This window comes from Mizuhopecten yessoensis, unplaced genomic scaffold, assembly GCF_002113885.1.
Source record: "Mizuhopecten yessoensis strain PY_sf001 unplaced genomic scaffold, ASM211388v2 scaffold4663, whole genome shotgun sequence".
NCBI classification, from domain to species: Eukaryota; Metazoa; Mollusca; class Bivalvia; order Pectinida; family Pectinidae; genus Mizuhopecten; species Mizuhopecten yessoensis.
The window spans coordinates 500,635-514,943 of record NW_018405659.1 but is presented as its reverse complement, the minus strand read 5'-3'; the positions used below and the strand labels follow the sequence as shown (position 1 = coordinate 514,943).

The 14,309-nt window shown below is 37.1% G+C and overlaps 1 protein-coding gene across 1 annotated transcript in view; it reads left to right on the top strand.

Moving 5' to 3' along the window:
• Positions 1–1,029: 1,029 nt before the first annotated feature.
• The window catches only part of LOC110449588, a 58,185-nt gene continuing 44,905 nt past the window's right edge, over positions 1,030–14,309 (top strand). The window contains exon 1 of the mRNA XM_021496542.1: positions 1,030–1,103. Within this exon, the coding sequence (XP_021352217.1) occupies positions 1,037–1,103 (67 nt within the window). The 5' untranslated portion in view covers positions 1,030–1,036. The remainder of the gene's footprint in view (positions 1,104–14,309) is intronic.

Below are 14,309 nucleotides of genomic sequence, written 5' to 3'. Positions count from 1 at the left end.
ATGTATACCAAAATGACATATTTAGTATCAAAATAACAGTAATTATATACACTATGATAATACATTTTTAAAACAACATTCGCCTGTGACACATATCTGTCATTTTGTTAGGATACCCCCGTCACTCAACCTGGTGTTAAGCAAGGAGGTCCACTACGGTTAGCAGCAGTAATTATGAATAATCATTTATACAGTTATTGATCATTTTTATGTATCTACATATCGCAAAAGAATAAAAGAAAATCAAAGCGGGGGCCAAATGTTGACCCCACCTTTGCAATTATGCACATATGTGTATTTGCACTATCTGCAAAAAACGTACATGTATTACATTGTCCTTTGGCTGGTTCAGAAATGTTTGAGGAAGGGTTGGGGTGTATTAATGTGCTAGACTGTGGGCTCCATTCCAAGCATTATCATCGAAATCGCCAATGTTTTGCACAGCCATACCATTTTGTCGGATGCCTGTATACATATCCACAGCTAAAAAGCATTAAATGATCTCCGTATGAGGTATATTTCATCATATTTAGCTCGGTTACAAAAGAGATTCACGAGGTATAATGTCTGTGGACTATTTTCTTAATGCGTTATTACAAAATAGGTTAACATCGATGAATCATATAAGTTATTGAAGTACAAGTTCTATTTATATTTACATTACATTTCTGAATTCCGATATTTAATTAGGATCTGGAATTTAGTTTGGCCGTACCATCTCTTAGAGAGGCTTGTTGAATCCTAACCTCATCACATCTCAGCGTATCCATTTACACACGCTGTGTAATGATACATGTCTTCCCAATCGACTCGATCATACGCTATAGCGCCACTTAATCACCAATACACTCTATACATGTTTCCAATACGAAGAGGCCAACCTCTCGAAATTAATCGAACGTTGTTATGTGGAAGGTACATGACTTTTATGGCCTCGTGAAAATATACAATAAATCAGCTGAGAATGTCTGAGTTACCTATTCGTGGTTGCCTTTCCTAACGTGACGGCTCATTTCCAGACCGTACCGCAGAAGATATGGAGTTAGCCAAGCTTTGCGGTCACGTCCTGTGGTATCAGTTTTTAAGGAAAGTCCTTTTCTATGGTAAGTTAATTGTGTTTGTGCTATTTATAACAGTGATCACACTTTTGTATAGATGCACTGGTCAGTGATTTTGGGAGTTAATTACAGTGCTTTAGCAGAGTTCATGTTTTATTTTAAGTTTCGATATATAACAGATGAAAAATGGTGTTATGATAGTGTAAACAAAGCGTAATGTGTATGATATATATATTGTGAGTGTAGCATTATGTAAGAGCTATGCAATGAGTGTAGTCTGATTTTTGAAATATACAATATGCAGGTTGTGTTAATGCGAGTTTTGTAATTTGTATGGAGTGTTACTATGGGACATTGAATGAGCGTGTTATGTTTGATATACGAGTATACAATGTGTATGGGATGTATGCGATAAATAACGTGTGAGGACTTGTTACTTATGGGATGTACAATTATATGTAGTGCTGAGTGTAGGCATGAGATATGGCAATGTTATATACATATATGTAGTGTTTTGTATGATATATACAATATGTTTGGTATATATGCGATGAGCAAGTGTGTGGGTGTAGTTTAATTCAAAAGATGTACAATGGTATGTACTGTTAAGTATGTATGTATGAGATACGCATTGTGTGGGTAGTGTTTCGATGAAATATACAACGTGTATGAAGTGCTATCATTACGTATCATTAATAAATTTAGACTCGTTTTGCATTTGCCATACGAGTATAACGATTTTCTGAATATTGATGCTAGTATTACGGATTCGGATTCCCCTCTAATAGCGGCTGTCATTGATCCGTGTCCGTCCGCAGTATCCGAACCATGTTTAAGGTACTTCAATACACTGGTGTGGAACAAGATTTGGGAAATAAGCAAATGACTCATAATCAAATATGAACCTCTCCACAGATGTTGTGATATGTTATATTTGTTTCTAGGTAGTTACAGAAAATTAATCAACAGAAATTTAAATTGTATTTCATTTTAATTACACAAAGTGACCTTCTTGATACTTGTACCTGATATAAAATTGAAATTTTAAGAAGTTAGATCTGAATTGCAAATTTGTGATATGTTTGCAACTATTACCTTATTAATACTTTTAGTTAAAACATTCTAAAATGTTTACTTGAACATAATTGTCAATTGATGTCTTTTTTGATAATTTGACCAAATATAAGTTTGCTATAACAGAGAGTAACACTATAGAATGTAATTATGTGTTAATAAGCTATTTCGGGCAAGCTTTACTGCATCAGAATTCTTGAGATTTTGTTTAGGTACCAATCATAAACAAGATCACTTTATTTCAATTGCGTGTTTTTAAGTTTACTTTTCTCATGGTTATGTTTGTGTAATTACTCGTCCTCATTATCAAATGTATATCACATCAACACATCAGTGGATTGGTGTTGATTGGTATCAAGCTGTATGTGTCTGATCCTACTCTCTACAAGTGTACTGATGCCTCTTAATACGATTCAGTGAGCCTCGCAGTCTTCTAGCTAATGGTGCTGAGAGATTATAACTAGAAATGAAGGCCACATGAGCCACACTATTTGCTCCGAGTCAACGTTTGACTTTGCCGGCAGTAAGAAGAAGTAGCTACATATACAGTGTATCAACATTTCAAGGGAAACAAACTCCGTTGTCGGATAACTTAACTGTTTCTTAAAATGTGTAAATAACAGATATGGTGGATAGTTCAGTTCGGAAACTGACTAGGTATCTGGGAAGATTTGTTTGTTATTTCTTTAAAAGAATAACGGCAAAAATTGTGAACAAGACACGTAAGATTATATTTGTATAGTTAATTTCATTAATAATGATGTATTGTAAATAATAATGTAAATGGGAAATCATCGTGCATTAAAAAGGTCGCGTTGTTACTATAAATACTAATATCGGTGTGGAGATGTTCGCGTTGTTACTATAAATACTAATATCGTTGTGGAGATGTTCGCGTTGTTAGTATTTATACTGATATCGGTGTGGAGATGTTCGCGTTGTTACTATTAATACTGATATCGGTGTGGAGATGTTCGCGTTGTGGCTCTTTAAACTGATATCGATGTGGAGATGTTCGCGTTGTTACTATTTATACTGATATCGATGTGGAGATGTTCGCGTTGTTACTATTTATACTGATATCGGTGTGGAGATGTTCGCGTTGTTACTATTTATACTGATATCGGTGTGGAGATGTTCGCGTTGTTACTATTTATACTGATATCGGTGTGGAGATGTTCGCGTTGTTACTATTTATACTGATATCGGTGTGGAGATGTTCGCGTTGTTACTATTAATACTGATATCGTTTAGGGAATGATCGCGTTTATACTATAAATACTAATATCGATGTTGAAATGATCGCTTTGTGACTTTTTAAACTGATGTCGATGTGGATATCTTCACGTTGTTCCTATCTATACTGATACTCAGTGTAGAGATGTTCGCGTTGTTACTATTAATACTAATATCGATGTGGAGATGTTCGCGTTGTGGCTCTTTAAACTGATATCGATGTGGAGATGTTCGCGTTGTTACTATTTATACTGATATCGGTGTGGAGATGTTCGCGTTGTTACTATTTATACTGATATCGGTGTGGAGATGTTCGCGTTGTTACTATTAATACTGATATCGTTTAGGGAATGATCGCGTTTATACTATAAATACTAATATCGATGTTGAAATGATCGCTTTGTGACTTTTTAAACTGATGTCGATGTGGATATCTTCACGTTGTTCCTATCTATACTGATACTCAGTGTAGAGATGTTCGCGTTGTTACTATTAATACTAATATCGATGTGGAAGTGTTCGCGTTGTAACTGTTTATACTGATATCGTTGTGGTGATTATTGCATTGTTACTATTTATATTGATATTGGTGTGGAGATGTTCGCGTTGTTACTGTGTATACTGATATCGGTGTGGTGATTATTGCATTGTTACTATTTATATTGATATCAGTGTGTAAATGTTCGCGTTGTAACTGTTTATACTGATATCGGTGTGGTGATTATTGCATTGTTACTATTTATATTGATATTGGTGTGGAGATGTTCGCGTTGTTACTGTGTATACTGATATCGGTGTGGTGATTATTTCATTGTTACTATTTATATTGATATCAGTGTGTAAATGTTCGCGTTGTAACTGTTTATACTGATATCGCTCTGGAGAGGTTCGCGCTGTTATAATTGATACTGATGTCGGTGATGAAAAGTTCGCGTTGCAACTCTTTAAACTGATATTGGTGTGAATGACTTTGTGTTGTTACTACTAATATTGATATCGGTGTGGAAATGTTCGCATTGTTACTATTTATACTGATATCGGTGTGGAGATGTTCGCGCTGTTACTATCAACACTGATATCGGTGTGGAAATGTTCGCGTTGTGACTCGGTGTGGAGATGTTCGCGCTGTTACTATCAACACTGATATCGGTGTGGAAATGGTCGCGTTGTGACTCTTTAAACTGATATCGGTGTGGAGATGTTCGCGCTGTTACTATCAACACTGATATCGGTGTGGAGATGTTCGCGTTGTTACTATTAATACTGATATCGGTGTGGAAATGTTCGCGTTGTGACTATTTAAACTGATATCGGTGTGGAAATGTTCGCATTGTTACTATTTATACTGACATCGGTGTGGAGATGTTCGCGCTGTTACTATCAACACTGATAGCGGTGTGGAAATGTTCGCGTTGTGTCTCTTTAAACTGATATCGGTGTGGAAATGTTCGCATTGTTACTATTTATACTGACATCGGTGTGGAGATGTTCGCGCTGTTACTATTATTACTGATATCGTTGTGAAGGATTCGCGTTGTTACTATCAACACTGATATCGATGTGGAAATGTTCGCGTTGTGACTCTTTAAACCGATATCGGTGTGGAGATGTTCGCATTGTTACTGTTTATTCTGATATCGGTGGGGAGATGTTTGCATTGTTACTATTTATTCTGATATCGGTGTGGAGATGTTCGCGCTGTTACTATTATTACTGATATCGTTGTGAAGGATTCGCGTTGTTACTATTTGTACTGATATCGGTGTGAAGGTGTTCGCGTTGTTACTATTAATACTGATATCGGTGGGGAGATGTTTGCATTGTTACTATTAATACTGAGATTGGTGTGGAAATGTTCGCGTTGTGACTCTTTAAACTGACATCGGTGTGGAGATGTTCGCATTGTTACTGTTTATTCTGATATCGGTGGGGAGATGTTTGCCTTGTTACTATTTATTCTGATATCGGTGGGGAGATGTTTGCATTGTCACTATTTATACTGATATCGGTGTGGAGTTGTTCGCGTTGTTACTATTTATACTGATATCGGTGAAGAGATGTTCGCGTTGTTACTATCAACACTGATATCGGTGTGGAAATGTTCGCGTTGTGACTCTTTAAACTAATATCGGTGTGGAGATGTTCGCGTTGTTATTATTTATTCTGATATCGGTGTGGAGATATTCGCGTTGTTACTATTATTACTGATATCGTTGTGAAGGATTCGCGTTGTTACTATTTGTACTGATATCGGTGTGAAGATGTTTGCGTTGTTACTATTAATACTGATATCGGTGGGGAGATGTTTGCATTGTCACTATTTATACTGATATTGGTGTGGAGATGTTCGCGTTGTTACTATTTATACTGATATCGGTGAAGAGATGTTCGCGTTGTTACAATTTATACTGATATCGGTGTTGAGATGTTCGCGTTGTTACTATTAATACTGATATCGGTGTGGAGATGTTCGCGTTGTTTCTATTAATACTGATATCGATGTGGAGATGTTCACGTTGTTACTATTAATACAGATATCGGTGTGGAGATGTTCGCGTTTTTACTATTAATGCTGATATCGGTGTGGAGATGTTCGCGTTGTTACTGTTTATACATATATCGGTGTGGAGATGTTCGTGTTGTTACTATTTATACTGATATCGGTGTGGAGATGTTCGCGTTGTTACTATTAATACTGATATCGGTGTGGAGATGTTCGCGTTGTTACTGCCAATACTGATATCGGTGTGGAGATGTTCGCGTTGTTACTATTTATACTGATATCGGTGTGGAGATGTTCGCGTTGTTACTATTTATTCTGATATCGGTGTGGAGATGTTCGCGTTGTTACTGCCAATACTGACATCGGTGTGGAGATGTTCGCGTTGTTACTATTAATACTGATATTGGTTTGGATATGTTCGCGTTGTTACTATTTATACTGATATCGGTGAAGAGATGTTCGCGTTGTGACTATTTAAACTGATATTGGTGTGGAGATGTTCGCGTTGTGACTCTTTAAACTGATATCGGTGTGGAGATGTTCGCGTTGTGACTCTTTAAAATGATATCGGTGTTGAAATGTTCGCATTGTTACTATATGTTCGCATTGTTACTATCAACACTGATATCGGTGTGGATATGTTCGCGTTGTTACTGTTTATACTGATATCGGTGAAGAGATGTTCGCGTTGTGGCTCTTTAAACTGATATCGATGTGGAGATGTTCGCGTGGTTACAATTTATACTTATATCGGGGTGGAGATGTTCGGGTTGTTACTATTAATACTGATAGCGGTGTGGAGATGTTCGGGTTGTTACTATTAATACAGATATCGGTGTGGAGATGTTAGGGTTGTTTACTATTTATATTGATTTTGGTGTGGAGATGTTCGCATTGTTATTATTCGGTGGGGAGATGTTTGCGTTGTTACTATTTATACAGATATCGGTGTGGAGATGTTAGCGTTGTTACTATTAAAACTTATATCGGTGTGGAGATGGTCGCATTGTTATTAGTTATTCTGATATCGGTGGGGAGATGTTTGCCTTGTCACTATTTATACTGATATCGGGGTGGAGATGTTCGGGTTGTTACTATTAATACTGATATCGGTGTGGAGATGTTCGCGTTGTTTCTTTTAATACTGATATCGGTGTGGAGATGTTCACGTTGTTACTATTAATACAGATATCGGTGTGGAGATGTTTGCGTTTTTACTATTAATGCTGATATCGGTGTGGAGATGTTCGCGTTGTTACTGTTTATACATATATCGGTGTGGAGGTGTTCGTGTTGTTACTATTTATACTGATATCGGTGTGGATATGTTCGCGTTGTTACTATTAATACTGATATCGGTGTGGAGATGTTCGGGTTGTTACTATTTATACTGATATTGGTGTGGAGATGTTCGCGTTGTGACTGTTAATACTGATATCGGTGTGGAGATATTCGCGTTGTTACTATTATTACTGATATCGTTGTGAAGGATTCGCGTTGTTACTATTTGTACTGATATCGGTGTGAAGATGTTAGCATTGTTACTATTAAAACTGATATCGGTGTGGAGATGTTCGCGTTGTTACTATTTATTTTGATATCGGTGTGGAGATGTCTGCATTGTCACTATTTATACTAATATGGGTGTGGAGTTCGCGGTGTTACTATTTATACTGATATCGGTGAAGAGATGTTCGCGTGGTTACAATTTATACTTATATCGGGGTGGAGATGTTCGCGTTGTTACTTTTAATACTGATATCGGGGTGGAGATGTTCGTGTTGTTACTATTTATACTGATATCGGTGTGGAGATGTTCGCGTGGTTACAATTTATACTGATATTGGTGTGGAGATGTTCGCGTTGTTACTATTTATACTGATATCGGTGTGGAGATGTTCGGGTTGGTACTATTTATACTGATATTGGTGTGGAGATGTTCGCGTTGTTACTATTTTTACTGATATCGGTGTGGAGATGTTCGCGTTGTTCCTATTTATACTGATATCGGTGTGGAGATGTTCGCGTTGTTACTATTTTTACTGATATCGGTGTGAAGATGTTAGCGTTGTTACTTTTAATACTGATATCGGTGTGGAGATGTTCGCGTTGTTACTATTTATACTGATATCGGTGTGGAGATGTTGGCCTTTTTTCTATTTATACTGATATCGGTGTGGAGATGTTCGCGTTGTTACTATTTATACTGATATTGGTGTGGAGATGTTAGCGTTGGCAATGGTTCTGAAATATGTCTCCATGTTATAACATTTTATATATATCGTGTGTAAATATTCTTGCTTTTATTTACTCACAAGAAATACGCGAATATTTCCACAGCTTGATAATCTTTTATTATAAATTATTGTCAAAAGTACTGTACATTTCTTTTTGCCATATACATGTACATGATCACCACATTGTATATCAAATTCAACCCATACCAATCCATGAGGCGTTCGGCTCGCGGGCTGGAATGGAAATCTAAAGTAGATTTAAAGGGTATGTCATGTGGAAAGGTACGTGTTGTCTCTCTATTTATACAATATGCATGCTGAGGTATAGAAGTGTACTTTTGATTGTATGTCGCATATACAGATATTGTAATTGTATTTACACACAGCAAATCTATTTATAGAGAGAATACCTTACTTAAACAGGAAAGTCTAAAGCAAAGATTTTCGGGATGTACACTTCGTAATTCATTCCGAAACCAATGTTTTAACAGTTTGAGTCCAACGTGTTTTTCCAATAAAAATCTGACATAGTGTTTAACAATATTTCCAAATATGGTAACACGTTTGGGGAATACTCGTGTACAATTCTTAAGAGAAGCCCCGGGCTTATAGACACTTACCATTGTATCTGACCATGGCAGGCTCTGCTCAGACATTGATAAAGTCTGTCATTCAGACCTGTTAAGCATGCTTCACAACTGTTAGATCGTGTCGCTGCTGTGTTCACACTCCCAGTAGCCATTTTTGACGCCATCAATTTGGCTAATAGGGCACAAACTTGGGCTTCGCTTACACGATGCATTATCCGGAAAAACGATTGGGCATAAAGGGACAATAAACAGGGGAATGACCTAAATGCGTCTTCAACGTTAAAATCCTCTGGAAATAAAACTTGGTACATATACCTCAAGATGACCTTATTGTTTTACCTGAAGAACTTTATGTAAAGGCGACCTCGATTTTTATAGTTATAAATTATACATATGGATATTCTAAATATTATACAAAGAATAAAGGAACTTGATATTATGCGTGGTAAAGTTATACAAAGGGATATCATTCTTGGTAAAATTACACAACATTAGGACCTTAATATAATATACGTGGTACAGGTGAGTTATACAGAGGAGGACCTTAATGTTATATGTGGCAACCGATATATGGAGAACCTCTATTATACCTGTACGTTGCTATATATAGATAAAATGTAACCTCAATATTATAGGTAGTTTACAACAAGAGGCCCAGAGGGCCTATATTGCTCTACTGAACATGTTAGCAAAATTGAAATTAAAATAGCCAGATGTTGCTGTACATGTATTACATGGTTAGTCAGGGGTATATTTATATGCAATTTGATAAAATCCTGTCATTCCTACAGGAAAAGGAGGACTTTGATGAATTTGCTATGTTTCCCCTAATGGGCCTATCCCCTCTGCCCCCAGGGGGGCCACACTCACTGTTTATACGATATTGAGTCCCCCTGGCCCAATGATGCTCTAGACTAAATAAGGATAAAATCCCTTAATGCCTACAGTAGAAAAAGGATTTAAAAGGTTTAACCTCTATTTCCCCTATTTGGGCCCGCCCCTCTGCTCCCAGGGGGGCCACACCCACCGTTTATACAAAATTGGGTCCCATTCACCAAAGAATCCTTCAGACTAAATATGAAACAAAACCTGTCATTACTACAGAATAAGAAGGATTTTTAATAACTTGCTATGTTTCCCCTATTGAGCCCCGCCCCTCTGGCCTCTTGGGGACCAGACCCACGGTTTATACAAAATTGGTTCCCCTTCACACAAGGATGCTTCAGACCAAATTTGGAACAATTACTTTCATTCCTACAGAATAGGAAGGATTTTAAAGAATTTGCTATGTTTCCTCTATTGGGCCCCATACCTCAGGCCCCTTTGGGGGCCATACCCACGGTTTATACAAAATTGGTTCCCCTTTACGCAAGGATACTTCAGACCAAATATGGAACAAATTCTTTTATTCCTACAGAAAGAGAAGGATTTTAAAGAATTTGCTATATTTCCCCTATTGGGCTCGCCCCTCAGCCCCAAGGGTGGCCAGACCCAAAATTTGTACCCATTCCCCCAAGGAAGCTTCTGACCAAATTTGCCGTTTTTTGCAAATTTGCCGTGCCATGGCATAAGCTCACCGGTCCTTCGGACCAGGTGAGCTAAAAGTGTGACCGATATTTTACGAGGTCCAGTATACAGAGAGAGGATTCTTTTCCGACCCCATTAAGATGCCATGTTTGGCGTCCATTGTGCGTCCTGAAGAGCTAGTGAGATTTGTTTGTCAATATCGGGCACTGCGAACCAACCAAGATCAGCAGAATATCTTCTATCAGCCTGCTTCTATGTGAGTAAGTGCGGTGGTCAAGTTTCCCCGTGACACTCTGATGATAACGTCCTTGTGTTTTATAAGGTAACAGTGAAAGAGGTTGGGATCTTCACTGCGTCCTTGGCCTTAATGGATCATTTCCTTTAAAGAGGTTAAAACCTCCAGGTTCTCAGCCTCTCATTCGAATGGCTTTTACTCAATTGTTTCTGTGGTTGTTGCCTGTATTTTGGAGTCGACTAAATCGTATACTAAAGTAATGGTAGTTATAAGAAAAATACATTTGTTTATTTTAAAACCATTTGTCATGATGCGATACTAACCATAACCTTATTGAGTGCCAACATTTACTCCTCTCTCTTCTACCCGTCCTGGTGTCCCAGTGGCGCCATGGATGGAATAAGAGGAACATCGACAACAGTTAAGTTCCATGAAATCCAGGTAATTTAACTGACTAAACCATTCTGAAAATTGTAAAATTCTAGTTGTGACTAAACCTTTTATAGAACTGTAAACTCCTACTTGTGACTAAACCATTCTTAGAACTGTAAAATTCTACTTGTGTCTAAACCTTTCATAAAAATGTAAAATTCTCCATATGACGTAACCATTCCTAGAACTGTATAATTCCATTTGTAATTATTAAATCTTTCCTAAAACTGTGAAATTCTACTTGTGACTAAACAAATCCTAGAACTGTCAAATTCTCCATATGACTAAACCATTCCTAGAACTGTATAATTCCATTTGTAATAATTAAACCTTTCCTAGAACTGTTGAAATTTACTTGTTACTAAACCAGTCTTAGAACTGTAATATTCTACTTGTGACTAAACCATTCCTAGAATTTTAAAATTAAATTTGTTATTAAAGCTTTCATAGGACTGTAAAATTAAACTAATCCTAGAACTTTAAAATTTTACTTGTGACTAAACCATTCCTAGAACTGTATAATATCTGAGCGTTGTTGGAGAAATAGATTCCAATCTTGTGATGGTTGATCATCATGTTTATCTTACTCTTAATTAACTAACTCGAGTTAGATACACATGATAACCAACCATTCTTTGGGTATCTATGTAAATGTACGCTGAGTGCTTATTTTATAAACAAAATATGACAACATAAAAATGTTTATCAGCAACTCTTAAGGGAATGTCAAGACAAAGTTTACTGATAGAAGTAAACAACCAGTAATTTGAATACATTTTTAAATAACGTTCTATCATTCTTGCTTTTCTTCCGGCTTGCATGTAACAACCAGTTAACAGCTCTATTTAGGGGATAGTACGTTGTTATGAGTGGCTATACCGGCGATTAGAACATGAAAATTGGGTTTGAACTCGATACCGATAGGTCGAGAGTTTAAACCAAATTGCATGTTCTAATCGCCAGTATAGATACGAAAAACAATGTACTGTCCCCATTCTAACACATCTTAACAAATATACTACGCTAATATGTTTAGAAACATTGTATTTCCTTGTACAAAAGTACGTAGTAAAATACCTTGTGACCTGAACTGGCGACGTGTCATTCTGCAGCAGACTGACCAATCGGAAAGAAGCTTTCAAAAGTCGGTCATTTGGCCCCGCCCATACTGGCGAGCGCTTGGTCATGTTGACGAGGCGGAATTTTTGGATTGTTTGTGAACGTCCTGTTACCAAAGTTCATGCGACACATTTGGATTAATATTGCCCAATTTCTGACATTTCCATGTCAGTTTACCAACATGTGCTTATCGACAAGATTGGTGATTATTTGTATAGATTTGTGAAGAGTTTTGTTTAAATGCATACGACACATGTGAAATGTTTCATTTGATTTCGGATCTAAGTCGATGCCTTCACACGAATGGAACGGACGTTTCATTAATAAATAGAAGTAAGAACAAGGAATGTGTACTTTTTACATTTTGATTCATTTAACCAATACATTTCATTGGTCGTTTCTTTTCTGTTGCCTGTTAGCCTTATCAGCGGGATTTTGCTAAGTGGCGAGCTTGACGCCATATTGTTTTGGTAAGAAACGGGGCGTGGCTTAAGTGCGATGGGAGGAGCTTAACACGATTGATCATGATTCCATCGCAGATTAGAACATGGTCCGTATCCAATCAAAACACGCGTTGCAAACGAATCGTGTTAGAATACATGTTAAGATAGCGCTACAATCCTGACATATCTATTACAGGTTAAGATAGCGCTACACTCCTGACATCTCTATTACAGGTTAAGATAGCGCTACAATCCTGACATCTGTATTACAGTCTAAGATAGCGCTACACTCCTGACATTTCTATTACAGGTTAAGATAGCGGTACAAACCTGACATCAATATTACAGGCTAAGATATAGCGCTACAGTCCTGACATCTCTATTTCAGGTTAAGATAGCGGTACAAACCTGACATTAACATTACAGGCTAAGATAGCGCTACAATCCTGACATCTCTATTACAGGTTAAGATAGCGCTACAATCCTGACATCTCTATCACAGGTTAAGATAGTGCTACAATCCTTATATCTGTATTTCAGGTTAATATAGCGCTACAATCCTGACATCTCTATTACAGGTTAAGATAGCACTACAATCCTGACATTTCTATTACAGGCTAAGATAGCCCTACAATCCTGACATCTCTATTACAGGTTAAGATAGCGGTACAAACCTGACATCAATATTACAGGCTAAGATAGCGCTACAATCCTGACAGCTCTATTACAGGTTAAGATAGCACTACTATTCTGACATATCTATTACAGGTTAAGATAGCGCTACAAACATGACATCTCTATTACAGGTTAAGATAGCGCTACAATCCTGACATCAATATTACAGGCTAAGATAGCGCTACAATCCTGACAGCTCTATTACAGGTTAAGATAGCACTACAATCCTGACATTTCTATTACAGGCTAAGATAGCGCTACAATCCTGACATCTCTATTACAGGCTAAGATAGCGCTACAACCCTGACATATCTATTACAGGTTAAGATATGCAAGAGTGCAATGATCATTAGACTAGTTCATTACTGGCATCGTTGACAGGTGAATCCGCTGTTCATGTGTGTTTACGTAACAACGAAGGTTTAACAAGGGATAGCTTTTCGTGTTTTAAAGAATCGAAAGCAATCTTCAATCTTAATAACTGTGGATGATGTCTGCACTTTAAACTAAAAAAACAATATATGAAGATATATGGAAAGGGTCAAATGGGGTGAAAAGACGAGATAGTGAAAAATCAATACCAATCCTACCTTTCAACATCTGGTTTCTAGGAAAATTGATTTTATGTTGTTTTGTATTTTGTAGTGAACTTTACTATTTTTCAAACTTCTCATGTTACTTCACCGTGTGATCACCTTCCTAGGGATATTTATTAGAATGCCATCAAACCGAAATAGGGAAAGATCGACGACCGCATTTAAAAGCTTTCGGGAGATTCGAAATTTTAGTTCATTCAATTTGTTTTTCTGGCTCAGAAATAAATACCCGATACTAATGGAAAAATTTACGGTATCTCTTGATAAGGGCGGAAGATTTGATTACTCAGACAATAGAACTTGACAGTGTGGGCTCAAACGAAAGGTGTGTCGAGCGTGCCTAAAAGACGTGTCGAAAGCGGCAACTATATATAGACTCAGCGGTCTCCTCTTCAGCTCCGGAATTTATATTTCTGTAAGAGATATTTTAGTCAAGTAATCGGAGTATTTTTTATTAGATGTTTTGACAAAAATGAAAAGGTAGATATGCATCCAAATATATATGTCGCTAAGGCACCAAGGTATATTTCGAGGTTGACTCGACATGCTAACATACATAATGGCGTGTTAAGTATCTACTGTAA